This window comes from Pithys albifrons, chromosome 10 (genome assembly GCF_047495875.1).
Source record: "Pithys albifrons albifrons isolate INPA30051 chromosome 10, PitAlb_v1, whole genome shotgun sequence".
Classification (NCBI taxonomy): Eukaryota; Metazoa; Chordata; class Aves; order Passeriformes; family Thamnophilidae; genus Pithys; species Pithys albifrons.
The window spans coordinates 34,016,706-34,032,688 of NC_092467.1; the positions used below are offsets into that span (position 1 = coordinate 34,016,706).

Below are 15,983 nucleotides of genomic sequence, written 5' to 3' on the forward strand. Positions count from 1 at the left end.
ATTAGCACTAATGAGATACCCACTTACCCGTGAATGCAAAAGTATCAGACTGAATCCCACAATTAAATGCCTGGATTATCTTTTCAAGGATAATTCTGTTCAAAAATATTTTGTCTTACTCTGAAACAAATACAGATAAATATTTGTATTTTGAAATATTTTCTTTTTTAAAATTTTTTGTGGTGGTTTCAATTTACCTCTTTAAATGTTCACTCTGGGTATATTCAAATCCTTACATCTTGTACATAGCAGCATTGAAATGTTCCCTTTAGAAATATTCTGATAAACTTTATAGTAATAAACCAAAAAGATAAACATGATAGAGACATTTGACAATTAAATTTAGTTTCAAAATTTAGATTCCACATGTCACTAGAACTCAGCTCTGGAGTAGCATCCCCAGCAGCAACAATCAGCACTGGCTGCACAGAAAAAGGGGTAATTCTCCATGGAAGGAATTTTGTGTACCATCTCCTGGCAGGGCAGAGTTTGGGGTTGAGGGAAAGGGCTCATGGCTGGTGGTGCTGCGGCCAGGAATGCCAAGGTGGCTGTGGCACTGCAAGGGTTTGTGTGTCCCTGGGGTTTGCTGTGCTAATGCAAGAATGGGAACAGGATTAGCAGTGATTAACAGGGGAAAATCAGCTGTCTCAGTGTGAGAGTTCTGAAGTTCAGGGCTTGTATGCTCTGGCCTCCCCTGGCCCATGGTTTGCAAACAGAATGAGTGTTTCTTTGCAGAGAAGGCTGATGTGCTGCTGCTCCGGGCGGGTTTGCCATCGCACTTCCACCTCCAGCTCTCTGAAATAGAGTTCCATGAGATTATCGGCTCAGGTACCAGAAGGGAAGGTGCATCCTCTTTAGATGTGTGGTGTCCATAACAGACATCTCTGTGCTTATTCATTTTAAATAATTTCAGGTTCTTTCGGAAAAGTCTACAAGGGACGATGCAGAAATAAAATCGTTGCAATCAAACGGTATGTTTGTCAGGCCTTTCCATCCCTTGTCCAAGGGCCTGGTCTGAGGTATTAAGAAAGCCCATTTTTTATGGTATTTTACAATACTTTTGCCTTTGTTTTCTCTCATGTCAATGTTAAGCTATCGAGCCAACACCTACTGCTCCAAGTCTGACGTGGACATGTTCTGCCGGGAGGTGTCCATCCTGTGCAGGCTGAACCACCCCTGTGTGATCCAGTTCGTGGGCGCCTGCCTGGACGACCCCAGCCAGTTCGCCATCGTCACCCAGTACATCTCGGGGGGGTCGCTCTTCTCGCTGCTCCACGAGCAGAAGAGGTACCCCCATCCCCCTCGCCCTCTGGTCAGCCTTCCAGCACAGAATGTGGGAGAGCAGGGAATCTGTGCTGATGCAAATATGCACTTCAGTATAAGGCAGCAGAGAAAGGAACACACTAGGAAATGCTGAGCTTTGGTTCAGTTTATTTGGTGTATGAGAGAAATCGGTAAGTAATCACAAAATTGTTATTGTCATTATTTTACAATATAAAGATTTATATTACATAGATTATATAACATTATTTTGTATGTAAAACAATTTTAAATTTCTATGATTTACACATAAGAATAATTTACAGACAATTTTTCACTGTGTATTAATTTTGAGTATTTTTTTTCAACATACAGAACTCTTGATCTGCAGTCTAAATTAATCATTGCTGTAGATGTGGCCAAAGGCATGGAATACCTTCACAATCTCACACAGCCCATCATACATCGGGATTTGAACAGGTCAGTGTCTGTCTTCAACCTAAATACTCAGAGAACATGAAGGCTCAAAGACACAGGGACCTCCACAGACTCTTGTAGCCACGTCATGTCTCATTAGTACTGAACTGGAAATAATCTCTGAGGTTTTATACAAACTCCTGTGAGTCACAATTGCCAAACCGTGATTGCCCTTGAAGGTGGCAGTTACTGAAAAACACCATTTTCCTGCATCTGTTTCTCTGGGGTTTCTGAATTTCCATGTGTGAACGCTCCATGTATTTCAGCCCAGCACCTGCTGTCAAAGGGTACTTTGTTGCTTTCCCTCCTCCCTTCATTTCCTTCCTTTGCAGTGTCTGGAAATCTCTCCCTGTAGCCACCAGTTTGTGTGTTTCTTGATTTGCTTGGCTGGTTTGTTGCAGCTACAGCAGCTCTGACTGCTCCCCCTGAGAACTGAGGCTGGCACTGGGCTGGGCATTCGTCACTCCCTTTGGTGGTGTTTGAGTGGGGGCACTTCAGTCTTTGCTGTCCACAGGGAGAAACCCGTTCTGCTGTTCTAGCTGTGAGAACAGGCTCGTGATGAGCATGTTTCAGCAACATGGGGTGAAATACCCAAACTGCATTGATTGCAAGACTGGAGATGAAAATGATCCTTTTGCTAAAGGCAAAACATGCTCCTTGGCTCTGTCAACCCTTGAGAGCAACAGGCATGCTGGGATGGCATCCTGCACTTTCCTGAGTCTCCTTCTCCTCCCTGCACTGCTGCCCAGTTCCTGTTGGCCCCCAGCCCGTGGGCTCTGGGGGAGAGCCTTGTTTTGAGGCTGCAGCTCCTGCCTCAGCCGTGGTGCAAGCTGAGAGCCCCGTGCCTGACTCTGCAGCCTGTGGGACTGGCCTGGGCAGCCAAGGCTCAGACTGGGGCAACCCGTGGGACTGCCCTGGGGAGCCAAGGCTCAGACTGGGGCAACCCATGGGACTGCCCTGGGGAGCCAAGGCTCAGACTGGGGCAGCCTGTGGGACTGCCCTGGGGAGCCAAGGCTCAGACTGGGGCAGCCAAGGCTCAGACTGGGGCAGCCTGTGGGACTGCCCTGGGGAGCCAAGGCTCAGACTGGGGCAGCCTGTGGGACTGCCCTGGGGAGCCAAGGCTGAGACTGGGGCAACCCGTGGGACTGCTCTGGGGAGCCAAGGCTCCGACTGGGGTAGCCAAGGCTCAGACTGGGGTAGCCTGTGGGACTGCCCTGGGGAGTCAAGGCTCAGACTGGGGCAGCCAAGGCTCAGACTGGGGCAGCCTGTGGGACTGCCCTGGGGAGCCAAGGCTCAGACTGGGGCAGCCAAGGCTTGGCTCAGCTCCGTGGTTAAGACCTCATGGCTCAGCTCCAGGCCTTGGTGGCTCTTAGAAGAACAATTCTGCACTGAAGGATTTTATGTAACATTTTCCACAAAGGAAAACCCAAAGCAGTATCTTTCTAGAGAGCTGGAAAGCATGTAATTGCCCCACAGACCTTTTACAGATTGTATTTGTGAGGGTCAGAAGATAATGTGCTGTAGGGACACTGCTGTCATTGATGTATGCTGATGTGAGCAGCTCAGCTTCTGAAAATTCAGGGTGAGAGACAGAGTCATGTTTGCAGCATGAGTCTCAGCCAGCCCACAGGCACAATTACCAGATGAAAATCCTTGCAACCACTTAAGAGAAAGACCAAGAGTGAAATTCCATGTTAAGTTTTGCCAGTGGCTTCACAGGAGCCTCATATTTTTTACCTTAAATTTTCACACGGCTCATAACCCCTTTCATGAGTTCTGAAATCTAATGCACCACACATAATGCACTAAATAAATCTGCTATGTAGCTTGACAGAATGGAGAAGGAAATGAATCTTTCATGTTCTGTACCCTGGAAAAAGGGTTATCCTTCCATTTGGAGAATAATTGGGAGCTTTATTTTGCTTTTCACTTCTGACAGCTATCAGCAATGGTGACGCGTATCAGCTTATTACTCCTTACACCGTGGTGAGGGATGACAGCCACAATGATTAGAGCACTTTAATAAAAAAGAGACCGTTTTAGTATCAGTTTAATTTGAGCCATTACAGCTGAACGTGGCTGGAGCAAGCCTTTCAGTGACTGACCTGCCTTTGATGGCTCTAACTATCCATCAACACCTCTGAAAGCCACTTGGTGAGGGAGATGAAAGAGAGGAGGCAGCCTGGTGGTAACGGGGACAGAGCCTGAGACTCCTCTTTGTTCAGACATCCCTTGTGAAATCTTAAAATAGCTGTTGCTTTTCATTAAACACACAGCCTGTTAAAGGCAGAAGGATCGTTCCATGGCCCTGATCCCTGGGAAAGGGACCTGCTGTGCCCGTTGCTTGCCATGGGAGGGAGAAGCCTCCATGGCTGGCAGACCCAAGAACCACGTCCTTTCACAAAGGCAGGATGATTGCACACTCCTCATTCTTCTCGTTTCCTTCATTCCGTGGTTTCATGAAGGGAATTAAGCTTGCTCTCACCATTGCAATCCCTGTGTGACCTTAACAGAAGACAATTAATTTCTGATTCTGCTGAACTCGTTGTTAACCTTCTGCCCACTCAGCTCAGCTCAGGGTTTTTTCCTGTATTTCTCAAAACAGAGGCTTAAGTGTTTCTTTCTCATCTGAGGTTTTCAAGTGGCATTGAGGCAATAGCAACATTTTGAGCTGTAAGTTTCAAGCCTGATTTCTGTGGGCTGTATTTGTTACTGTAGAAAAGAAAACTCAGTAACTGTAGCATTCACTGGAGATACAAGACTGACACCCCCTGTGTCCTGCCCTCACGATGTCCACCTGTGTGCTCAGCACCAAAATGAGCATCTCAGCATTGTTTGTCAGATTCTGGGCCAGGGGAGGTTCAGGTTGGGCATCAGGGAGAATTTCTTCATGGAAAGGGCTGTCAAGCATTGGAAGGGGCTGCCCAGGGAGGTGGTGGAGTCCCCATCCCTGGAGGTGTTCAAGGAATGACTGGACATGGCCCTCAGTGCTCTGGTCTACTTGGCAAGGTGGTGATGGGTCACAGATTGGACCTGATCATCCTGGAGGTCTTTTCCACCCTTAGTGATTCTGTGAGTCAGTGCAAGAGTGACCCAGGCCATGAGGAGACAGGGCCTGTCCATTGATTTCTCAGCTTCTCAACAAAAAACTGTCAACCCAGGTCCTGCTTATGCCCTGACTTGTCAAGTCAGATTTATTCAAGGTCTGCACAATCCTGGAAAAGGTTGAAGTTGAAGGTAGGGCTTGATGCAGTTCATTGACATTGAGACATGGGGATATTTTTGTAGTTTCTGACAGAGGCCAAACTTGAGTGAAGACCACAACACTCAGCCCAGGGTGCAGCCTTCAAGAGTCTGGTTCGGCTTGTGTTTGATTTATATTTTCATTTGGCATATGATGGGGATCTCAAAACAATTCCCCAGTTCATACTCAAATCACTTCAATATTCTGACAGAAAGTACATATGGGAGCTAAAATCAGATTGAATATAAAAAAAGTCATGATTACATTTTTATGATTAAATTTATCATCCCAAGGGCTGGGTTTAGATGAAGCTGGAAATCTTAAAGACAGTGATTTGTGGGAGTCCTGCTTGGGAGAGCTTAAATTTTTCTGTTCTAAAACTCTTTTCTGGTGAAATTTGTGTTCCTCACTTGACTGTTCCTGTGTTTATCTGCAGCTCTAATATGAGCAAGTTGTGCTTTTTGTTGAGACCATCAATAGCACTTTCATTTTTTTCTCCCCATGTAAGCCCTTGCTGTTTTTTTCATTTCTTTTTTACATGTACATTCTTTTGAATTCACTTGGATCAGTCAGCATTTGATAAATATCCTGTCAGCATCATTGTGTCCACACACCTACAGTCTTATGTTGCAATTTGCTCAGCCCTTCCAAAGCAGAATCCCAGATCCCAGAATCCCAGAATGTGCCCGGCTGGAAAGGACCCACAAGGACCATCGAGCCCATTCTTGGCCCTGCAGAGACCCATCCCCAGGAGTCACCCCCGGGGCCTGAAAGGGTCACCCAAGTGCTGCCTGAACTGTCAGGGTTGGCCTGTGACCACTGCCCTGGGCCTTGAAGGTGCAGTGACTGGGGGAGGGAAACCTTTGTCCAAAGAGGTTCTAGACTCTTGTGACCCAGTTAAAGCATCTGGTGAGTCTTTCCCCATCTTCCCACTTTGTTTGAAAACCTGTGTTTGTGTTGCTGATTTCTAAAAGTCTCAGTCAAAGGTTTGACTCTGTGGTCTTGGAGGTCTTTTCCAAACTTAATGATTCTATAGTTTTATGAAATGGCCTTTTTTCTACTTCCTTTTGTGTGTTTCTGCTGAAAAGTTAATGAGTTGCTGTAACATCCTTGAATCAATAAATCAATTTTCAATAGATTCAATATACACTTCTCCTACTAAATGATGTTTTGCAGTAGGCAGAAGATATTTTTCCTGCATGATCCTTTCTATATGAACTCTTCAGATCTGCTCCTTCCCTTCTATACACCAGCACAAATTAGGGGTTCCCTCTGTGAATTTACACCTGCCTAAGCCTTAGAAGAGAAAAGAATCAGTCCAGGCAGTTTTATTTGAAGGCCATGGCTGTGTTTATATTCAAATAACGTCTTTGTCACTTTGTACACTTATTTAATAAACTATTAGACTTGGTGAATAATTAATTACAAAAGCTGTTTTGCTCTGGTATTGATTAGAAGGTTTGGATTTGCCCTCTCAGAATTAATATACACTTTCTAACAATAAATACAAGATGTAGCTATAGGTATTTAACTACCTAAGCAGGTAATTTGAACTCCTCAAGGATTTATCTATGACTCAAAAACTGTTACATTTTCACCATCTTTCAGACACTATCAAGCAATTACCTGTAGTTTTTTTTTCCCCAGTCACAATATTCTCCTGTATGAGGATGGTCATGCTGTAGTTGCTGATTTTGGAGGTAAGGAGCTTTTATGAAACATTTATAAATTAACCCCAAATTCTCTAAAACTAAACATGTGCTGGCTGAGAGGATCCTGCAGCATTGCACTTATATGTAACAAGCTGTGTGTCTGTATTGGCCTGATAGTAACTATTTTTCTTGTTCTGTTTCAGAATCTCGGTTTCTGCAATCCCTGGATGAAGACAACATGACAAAACAACCTGGGGTTTGTTTCTTGTTTTGTTCCACATAATTAATGTCAAATATCTGAAATCTGCAGCAGAAAACAATGCTTTGTAAGGTTGCCTTGGGAGCTCTATTGTCCCGTTTCCTTTCCAAAGAGTCATTTTTGGTCCACCCTCCTCCACTAATACACATATTTGTTGGCAGGTGATTCCTTTTCCTATCAGGGAATCAGTTCCTCAACACTGATTCCCTCATTTCACAGTTCTTTTCTCCATGGCAGCCTGTTGCTCACAGTCAGTTACAGACAGTCGTTGTTTTGAGTCCACATCTGTCCTGTGTGTCACTCCATGACCAGGAATGTTCACATCATCCTAACTACTCCTGTGGGATGGGGTGGGATGGGCGATGCCAAAGGATGGGTAATACCACACCAGGGCTCTGCAATCAGCACTTTTAACACCCTGTAGTGGCACTTCCTGTGTGAGGAATGAGGGCTCCTGCTCAGCCCCAGGTCCTGCCAGGCCTTGGTGCCGTCCCTCTGAGAAGGACTGACCTGAGGAGGACTGTCCTACCCTGTAAAGGATGCAGAGTAAGGAACCAAGGCACAGGGAATCTGGAAAATCACCCCAAACCCATCACCCCAGGGAGAGGCCAGTTCCTTGTGAAGCTGCCTCAGAACTGGGGGCCTGCAGGGAGCAGTGAGACCCCAGGAGAGCAGCCTGGTGCAGCTGCCATCAGCTTTTACTTCTCCCAGATGGAGCAACCGTTAATTCCTATTATATGGCATATATGGTATTATATGTATATATATCAGACCTTATGATGTGGTTTCCAGGCCTGGGGGCCAGAGTGGTTCTGCTTTTATTCCCACACTACTCTCACGTTTAAGTTCTGCCCAGCCTGGCTCTGTGGGGCTGGCACAGCACGAAGCCAGGGCAGTTACGGACCATGTGCAGTAACACACTGACCAGATTTTGCAAGCCAGGTGAAAATATCTCCTGGCAAATTTCCAGGTATTTTATGGAGTGATGGAGGTAGGAATAAAGAAACCAAAGGAAAGCAAACATACAGAGACAGGGCTAGATGCAGGTGTGAAGAAGCAAACACTGCTGATGTGTGGCTGCTGTTCCCTGGTGCACAGAACCTGCGCTGGATGGCCCCCGAGGTGTTCACCCAGTGCACCAGGTACACCATCAAAGCTGATGTCTTCAGCTATGCCCTGTGCCTCTGGGAGCTGCTGACAGGGGAAATTCCATTTGCTCACCTGAAACCAGGTAAAATGCTCCATGAATTAGTATTTTAAATTTCTCTGAACTAGAGAAGTGTAATTTTAACCAATAGCTTACTGAAGTGTGCTATAAGTGCTAAGATCCTGTATTTGGTGAAGAGCACAGAACTATCCCTTTAAAATCATGTATATTACTCACTGCGGATCTACATAACCTACAATTCCTTATCCAGGTCTAGGATTAGGAACCAGTCACTCTGACTGCAGGCTGTTTTGTCTCCCCCACGGGTTTTGGGATTGCAAAGCCATTCCTCAGTACTTGTCCTTATGCACCTCAAGAGAGCAACCACAAACTAGGGGGGTTACCAACAGCACAGTGACTTTTCCAGGCCTGCATTTGGCACAGCAGAGATTCTGACCTCTGGAATTAGAGGTCCTGAGTGCTGCAGGACATGGTCAGAGCCAGCCTGGGTAAGGAGGGAGGGCTCAGGCCCCTGTACCAGTGAGCCTCCACTGCTGCCTGTGCTGTGGCTGCAGGTGCGTCTGAGCCCATGGGGGTGGGCAGCTCGCTCTGCCCTCAGTCTGACTGGAAACGCCTCCTTTAAGCCCCCCCGCCTTTCCCTGCTGGTTGGATGGCTCAGTGTGCTGTGCCTCCCTGCCAGGTGTCCCAGCAGTGGGCAGTGTGTTCCTGGGATCTGAGTGCAGGGACTAACAGTCTCTGTGGCTGTCCCCTGCAGCGGCAGCAGCGGCAGACATGGCCTATCACCACATCCGCCCACCCATCGGCTACTCCATCCCCAAGCCCATCTCGGCCCTGCTGATGAGGGGCTGGAACGCCTGTCCTGAGGTGAGTGCCCCTGGCAGCAGAAAACAGGTATGTCTGCTCTGGCTCGCCCTCCCCAAAATCCCAGTTTCCATGGGAAGGGTCACTGCAGAAAGCCCCCAGACAGATTAATAGGGTGTGTCAGGAAATACAAGGGAGCTGGTGAATTGAGAAGGAAAATAAATTGACATTTAGCCATTCAGTGAAACCTAATTAATCATGTAACTATGATTATGACTTATTACAGTGTGAGTAGAAAACTCCTTGCTGCTCTCAGACTTTCGTAAGTAACTGCTAATGAGAGCATGTAACACACATTCAGGTTAAATTTATTAATAAGATGTTATAATAAAGTGTTGACTTAAACAAGCACTGAGATGGATGCAGTCCCTGTGTCTTGTCAGCATTCCTACAGCCCACTTAGGCCCAATAAGGAAAAACTATCTTTTCAGAGTCACAGTGCACTTTGCTACCCACCAGTGATGCTTCAATATCACTTCATCTTGCCAACATTTTAGAGCTTCATGAGAGAATTGTAAAGAAAGTGATAATTGATAGTACAATCAGCCCACAGATGGCCAGAACTTTGCACAAGATGTGAGCAAAAACTTGTTATAATTATCATTGTTAAAGGTGTTTTGCTTCTGTTCTTTATTAAGCTTTCTTTCATGGATGGCAGGGCTGCTGGGAGGGCAGCAGGGCTTTGGCCCAAAGCCCTTAAATCAAGTCTGCCCCTTGCAGGTGGTTCAGGACAATGTGGTGATGGGAATGAGGAGCTTATTTAGCAGTTATGTCATCAAAGTATTCCCAGCCTTCCACTGTCCGACAGTGCTGTAATTACTGCTCCAGTCACACCTGAGCGTCCCAGGAGGGCCGAGCTGTGAGCTTGGACAGGGCATGGATAGGCTACTTGTCACTCCCTGCTCTTGCCCAATCCTGTCCCGAGTGTGGCCTCCACAAACCCCTGTGCCACATGAAACACTCGGAGATGGACACACTTCTCCAGGAATGGGCTGGGCAGGCAGTGGCAGCAGTTGCAGGACAAGGGGAGGAGGAGGACAGCTGCACAGGCAGGTTGGTCAGGAGCTTGTCTGCTGCTCGTCACTGCTGTTGCTTTGTCCAAAGTCCTGTTCATGGGCAAAGAGGAAGCCAACCTAAAAAGCAGAGCCAAGAATTTATGGATAGTATCTTTGTAATCTTATGATCTAGTCATTATTAGCTCAAATGTAATTGTTACCAAAAAAAGATTAATTTCAGTTAAAGTTGTTATACACACGGCTCTTAATTTTGTAGCTCAGCACTGAACTTGCAGTTCTCATCAGATTCCCAAACAGACTGACAGCAATGCCATGAAATTCAAAGAAATCCCCTCCCAGTGTGTCAGTCTGTTCACAGCAGATCTGCCCCCCGTCCATTTTTAACCCAGCTCTGTTTTTCCTATTGTATTCCCAGGGGAGACCAGAGTTTTCAGAAGTCGTCACAAAGTTAGAGGAGTGTCTGTGCAATATTGAGGTGAGCACCTGGTTCCCAGCGTGGGGGTCTGTGTGTGTACCAGCAGATGGGAGTACGAGTGGTGACAGGGACAGCACCAGCAGCTGAGGACAGCAGTGGCTTTGGAGCTGCTGGAAAAGTTCAGGGAAAAGCAGAGGACAACTTATGGGAGAGATGAGGAAGGACTTGTAAATATGCAATAACAGTACCGGGTTTATTTTTTTTTTAACCCAGTTAATGTCTCCAGCCTCCAGTAACAGCAGTGGGTCCCTGTCCCCCTCGTCCTCCTCGGACTGCCTGGTGGCCCGGGGCGGGCCCGGCCGCAGCCACGTCGCTGCCCTGCGCAGTCGCTTCGAGCTGGAATATGCCCTGAACGCTCGAGCCTACGCTGTCTGGTCACAGGGGTGAGTAAAACTGCCCAGGGAGGGAGAGAGGCTCTGAAAGGCTCAGACTGAGCTGACTGAAGGAAGGAAGCTGTGCTGCTGGGAGGTGGCGTGGCAGGACCAGGATTGAGCTCTGCTGGACCTGTGCTGTCACCTGTGCCCATTACAGACTTCAGGGACAAACTACCTGTCAATAGGACAGTGGGATTGGTCCGTGACTGGAAGATAATTCCACAGCCTTTTTCCCCAGAGAAACTTATTTGCAGGAACCTTTTAGCAGTGATGCATAAAATACATGGCAATGACCCTGGACTGATGCCTGGAATTGCTTCCACGATGGCAATGCAGAGATATTTGTGAAGTCCCAAAAGGGGTATTTGAGGGCAATTACTCTGGGAAGAGTAACTGAGTGTCAGTGTGCCTGTGGGTCCTGCTCTTGCTTCTCAACTATTTCTTCTTTTGGTTCACTGAACTGCTGTGGCTGGACCCCACACTGCTGTCTTGTGGTATTGTCCTTTCTTCCCACTTTGGAGAAAAAGCTCCTGTAGTCTTCATCAGTCTTACCTAAACTGACACCTCCTGTTTAATTTGCAGCACTGGGCAACCCCCTTCTCAGGGCCTGTCCCTGGATGACATGAGAAGGAACTTCCAGTACCCACCTGTTGACAAAAATGGTGAGTTAAGGCAGAGGGCTCCTCTGGGGACATGCAGAGGGATCTTCCAAGGACATTCAGGGGGCTCCTCTGGAAACATACAGGGGGCTCCTCTGGGGACATGCAGAGGGCTCCTCTGCCACAACAGATTGTTCTGCTGCCCTTGGCACTGCAGGGAGGGGGACGGGAGCGCTGCTGCTGTGCTGAGCCATAGGTGACCCTCTCTCTGCACCTTGCAGGGTACGTGTCAGATCCCTTGAGCACCATGAGGTTCCAGTCCTGCAGCAGCAGTGGCAGCTTTGAGGAGAGCAGCTGAGGGAGGGACTCCGCCTGCCGCCATCCTGGCCATTGACCCACAGCTCTCGCTGCACCACCAAACCCAAAGAGTCACACCAAGATCCCTGAACAGCTTTAGTATTGATGGCAAATATCCCTGTGCTGATTCTGCTTTAGCATCCCCCTCTGCTGACATGCCCAAGGGCTGGGTTTTGGTGGTGTGCTGCTGTTCTGTAACATGGGAATGCCCACAAGGAATGCTGCACTTTCATCTTGGGCACTGATACCATGATGAGATGAAAGTAAAGTGACATCAGTTATATTTCAGAGCTCTGAGGCAGGTTGCTCTCAGCTTGGATGGCCCTGAGGCAGGGGGCTGTTAGCCCACCTGGCTGGGAGGTGCCTGGGAGGCACCAGCCCCATCCCCATCCAGACAAAGAGCAGCCTGTCACCCTCACCTCCATCCACCCACCATGGGAGCTTGGTTCTTCCTGCTCCCAGCTTCTGAACCAGACCTGGTCTGGAGTCCCCTACAGCCCCAGACACATCCCGTGTTCCCGTTCCCTGCTCCATAGGTTGGCCCAGCTCCCCAGCACAGCAGCCCTGGCCACAGTTCGTCAGGGCTCTGACCCTTGGGTGCTCTCCTGCACACTCATAATATGGATATATCTGGGTCCCCACCTTCCCTGCATCCTCCAGACATCCATGTTTTCTTATCCACTTGGTTTGGTTTGAGGGATTGTTTTTTCCAAAGAGTAGGAGCTTTTGTTCAGTTGTTTGCTTACAAAAAGCAGCACAGAAACCCCCAAACAAACTTTAAACCAGAAGGAACTTGTGTAAAATTGTGTCATAAAGATGATAACATTAACACAGTTAAAAGTGGCGTTCTTGACTGGAAGCAAATTCGTGTCAGGGTGCCATTGCAACGGGCACCCAGTGCCACAAATGAGCCCTGCAGCAGCAACTGAGCATGAAGAATTAAAAAGAGAATAGAGGCAGGGCAGGAGAAATTGAACTATTCCTCTAGAAGCAATTATAGAGTTAATTGTGCTGTTACTTGCTGGAGTCTTTTTAAAATTAGCAAACTGTATTTGTAATCCTGTGTAGATGCCAAAGCAGAGGTGCCTCCCTGGCTGAGTGGGAGTCAGAACTCACCGTGCTGGGCAGGGCTCTGTGGGTGTTACTGAGGATTTGTGTTCCTACAACCATGACCCCTGAAGCAGGTCTGTGATGAGGCCTTGGGCAGTGAGACAGACCTGAGCTGTGACTGTATGGTGGGCTCTGCTGATACTCTTCTGCCATGCCTGCCATTAATTCCACAGTTCTGAAGCAATAAAAATGAGGAAGATTGCACTTAGCAAGGCTTAGAGGTGGGTTTTCATTTGTTTTGTTTCACTTGCTGAAAAGTTGAATGGGGAAGAAGGAAAAGCAGAACTGTAAGTGCAGCTCTGTTAAAGCTCTCTCTCATCCACCAGCCCCTGGTACCAGTCAGTGGTTCCCTCTGCTCTGCTGGGCTCGTGTGCCAGATGCAGTTCCATTTACACCAGCAGCTGCTGGGATAGTGAAATGTCAGGATAAACACACAGCAAAGCCTGGGATGGGGCTTGCCAGACCCTGTCTGCAACCTTCCCAGCCCTTGTAAGAAGTTGGGATATTTCCATGGTGAGGGTTGGAACAAGAGGAGTTTTAAGGTCCCTCCCAGCAAACCACAGCAAAACAACATCCAGATTTGTCTGCAACTGGAGGAAATTTGCTGTTCTTTCTAGAAGAACAAGCAAGGTTAACAGTTGGCATTCTGTGAGGGAAGAGCTGCAGAGCAGAAGGGAGAAGGTGTCTGGGATGCTAATGAAAATTCCCTACCTGACCCTAATTGACCAGATGTTCCATAGGGTAGAGCCACAGAAGCACAAGCTGATGAAGAAGAGTGAAACAGCATGATTAGGTCTCATTCCTTGATGTTCACACCAGCCAGAAACACCAACAGGGCAGAAAGGATCCACTGTCATATCTGAAAACTCAGTTCCAGCTCTAAGTGTCTTAATTTTTTCTTACAAATATCTCTGCACTCTGCCTTTTTCCCTCGCATAAAGCAACCACACAGTCACTCTGCATTTAGTGACTCAGCAACTGGGCCTGCAAAACAGAAAACTAAACTGGGTGAGAGAACTAAAAATGGAGCAAGGGAGCAGATTTCGTGTGCACTAATACCTCAGTGTACTCACTGAGCTGCTGGTGTCATCCCTGAGCACCTCCTCAGAACATAATACATGGAAACAATACCAGAAAGCAAAACTTTTGTAGTTTAAAAAGCTCTTTGCAAAGTCAATTGCTTTCAAATAATTTTACTGGTAATTAAAATTACTGGCTTCATGAAGAGAACAATGTCTTGGTTAATTGGTCTCTATAGAAGAAACATCAGGCTCAGGGGGAAAGCATGTTTCATAGGAATGATATGTTAGTAATACAAACAAAAATTCTGAAAAATGTAAATTACTGAGTAGAACATGCTCCAAAGCTGTTTGTGGGAGTGCAAGTAGTCTGTGCTGTTCCCAGAGAAGCCTGAGGAACCCAGCACACCAAAATATTTACCAAGTATGAGACAGTGAGGATTCTTGCCCTGCTTTGGAGATCTGCCAGTGCCTGTAGTGGTATTTGAAATGGTTTAACATGTCAGCAATAGATGATCTGGATGAAAATAACTAAAATAATGAGGTGTCCAACCAGACAAGGGCTTGGACTGCAGGCTGGAGTGAACCCAGCATTTCTGCAGCACACGTCCACTGGCATGGCACAGCATGGCATGGCACAGGACAGCCAGCACAGGACAGAACAGGGCAGTCGGCATGGCACAGGACAGGGCAGGACAGCCAGCATGGCACAGGGCAGCCAGCACGGCAGAGGACAGGGCAGTCAGCATGGCACAGGACAGGGCAGGACAGCCAGCATGGCACAGGGCAGCCAGCACAGCACAGAACAGGGCAGTCGGCATGGTACAGCACAGGACAGGACAGCCAGCACAGCACAGAACAGGGCAGTCAGCATGGCACAGCACAGGACAGGACAGCCAGCATGGCACAGCACAGGACAGGACAGCCAGCATGGCACAGGGCAGCTAGCACAGCAGAGGACAGGGCAGTCAGCACGGCACAGGACAAGACAGCCAGCATGGCACAGGGCAGCTAGCACGGCAGAGGACAGGGCAGTCAGCATGGCACAGGACAGCACAGGGCAGGACAGCCAGCATGGCACAGGGCAGCTAGCACGGCAGAGGACAGGGCAGTCAGAACGGGACAGGGCAGGACAGCCAGCATGGCACAGGGCAGGACAGCCAGCATGACACAGGGCAGCTAGCACGGCAGAGGACAGGGCAGTCAGCATGGCACAGGACAGCCAGCATGGCACAGGGCAGCTAGCACGGCAGAGGACAGGGCAGTCAGCACGGCACAGCATGGCCAGGTTGCCCTGCAGGCTGGGCTGGCACAGCCCTGCCAGGCAAGCAGAGGAGCTGGTCATGCTTGGTTTGTATGGCTGAACCCCAAAACCCATCAGGCAATTCCCAGCAAGGAAACTCACCTTGCAGCCCTTATTTCAGACAGACAGATGTGGTGCCCACACGGTGCTGCCCAGCTGGTGCTGCCCACCACCAGCATCCCAGTCACTGTCTGCGAGCCACCATCCCACATGCCAGGGCTTGGTGCCCAGTTCCAGGAGCTGGACTTCAAAACCTTCCCACACTGTGTCCACATTGCACAGCGAGCATGTGTTTGAACTGGTGAAATGCATCTCTTCAGCCTCTGGGATATCACCAGGTTCCAGCTGTGCGAGACACATCTGAGGCACAACCATCAGCAGCCAGTGACAGACAGCTGAGGACAGCTGGCAGTTCAGGGAGTTCCAAAAGCCTTCCTGATGAGCCAAGAATGAGTTTTGCCAGTGGCAACACTGTTGGATAGTTTTCTTTCCTAACATATGCTCACTTTATTAATTAGTCTTTTTTTTTAATGCTGCACATCCTGTTTTTTTCTAAGTGCCATCTACATTGCACTGTGAAGTTGATTTCTAATTAGCACTGATAGGAGAGCAGAAAGCACCAAGGGAAACACTTCCAAACCTACACAATTGTCCATTTCCATGGTTTTGCTTATTGCCAAATTTCTGCCTGCTCAGATGCCAGGGACACTAATGTTTTGAAAGTCCACATCCATGTTCCTAACCACAGGATTCCTTCCCCCAGTTGTTAGAACCACATGCACAAGAGCCATTTGTAAATATTTCAAGAA

At 48.0% G+C, this 15,983-nt stretch overlaps 1 protein-coding gene across 2 annotated transcripts in view; it reads left to right on the forward strand.

Annotated features, from left to right (window-relative positions):
- The window catches only part of TNNI3K (TNNI3 interacting kinase), a 31,613-nt gene extending 17,536 nt beyond the window's left edge, over positions 1 to 14,077 (forward strand). The window contains exons 14-25 of one of the 2 annotated variants that reach the window (XM_071565195.1): positions 736 to 828; positions 914 to 971; positions 1,093 to 1,287; positions 1,636 to 1,740; positions 6,629 to 6,681; positions 6,837 to 6,889; positions 7,991 to 8,123; positions 8,815 to 8,924; positions 10,353 to 10,412; positions 10,626 to 10,795; positions 11,369 to 11,448; positions 11,667 to 14,077. In XM_071565195.1, coding sequence (XP_071421296.1) covers positions 736 to 828; positions 914 to 971; positions 1,093 to 1,287; positions 1,636 to 1,740; positions 6,629 to 6,681; positions 6,837 to 6,889; positions 7,991 to 8,123; positions 8,815 to 8,924; positions 10,353 to 10,412; positions 10,626 to 10,795; positions 11,369 to 11,448; positions 11,667 to 11,743 — 1,187 coding nt within the window. In that variant the 3' untranslated portion in view covers positions 11,744 to 14,077. Of the gene's footprint in view, positions 1 to 735; positions 829 to 913; positions 972 to 1,092; positions 1,288 to 1,635; positions 1,741 to 6,628; positions 6,682 to 6,836; positions 6,890 to 7,990; positions 8,124 to 8,814; positions 8,925 to 10,352; positions 10,413 to 10,625; positions 10,796 to 11,368; positions 11,449 to 11,666 lie in introns of those variants that run through there. The other variant, XM_071565196.1, reaches the window with a different exon arrangement.
- Positions 14,078 to 15,983: the final 1,906 nt, after the last annotated feature.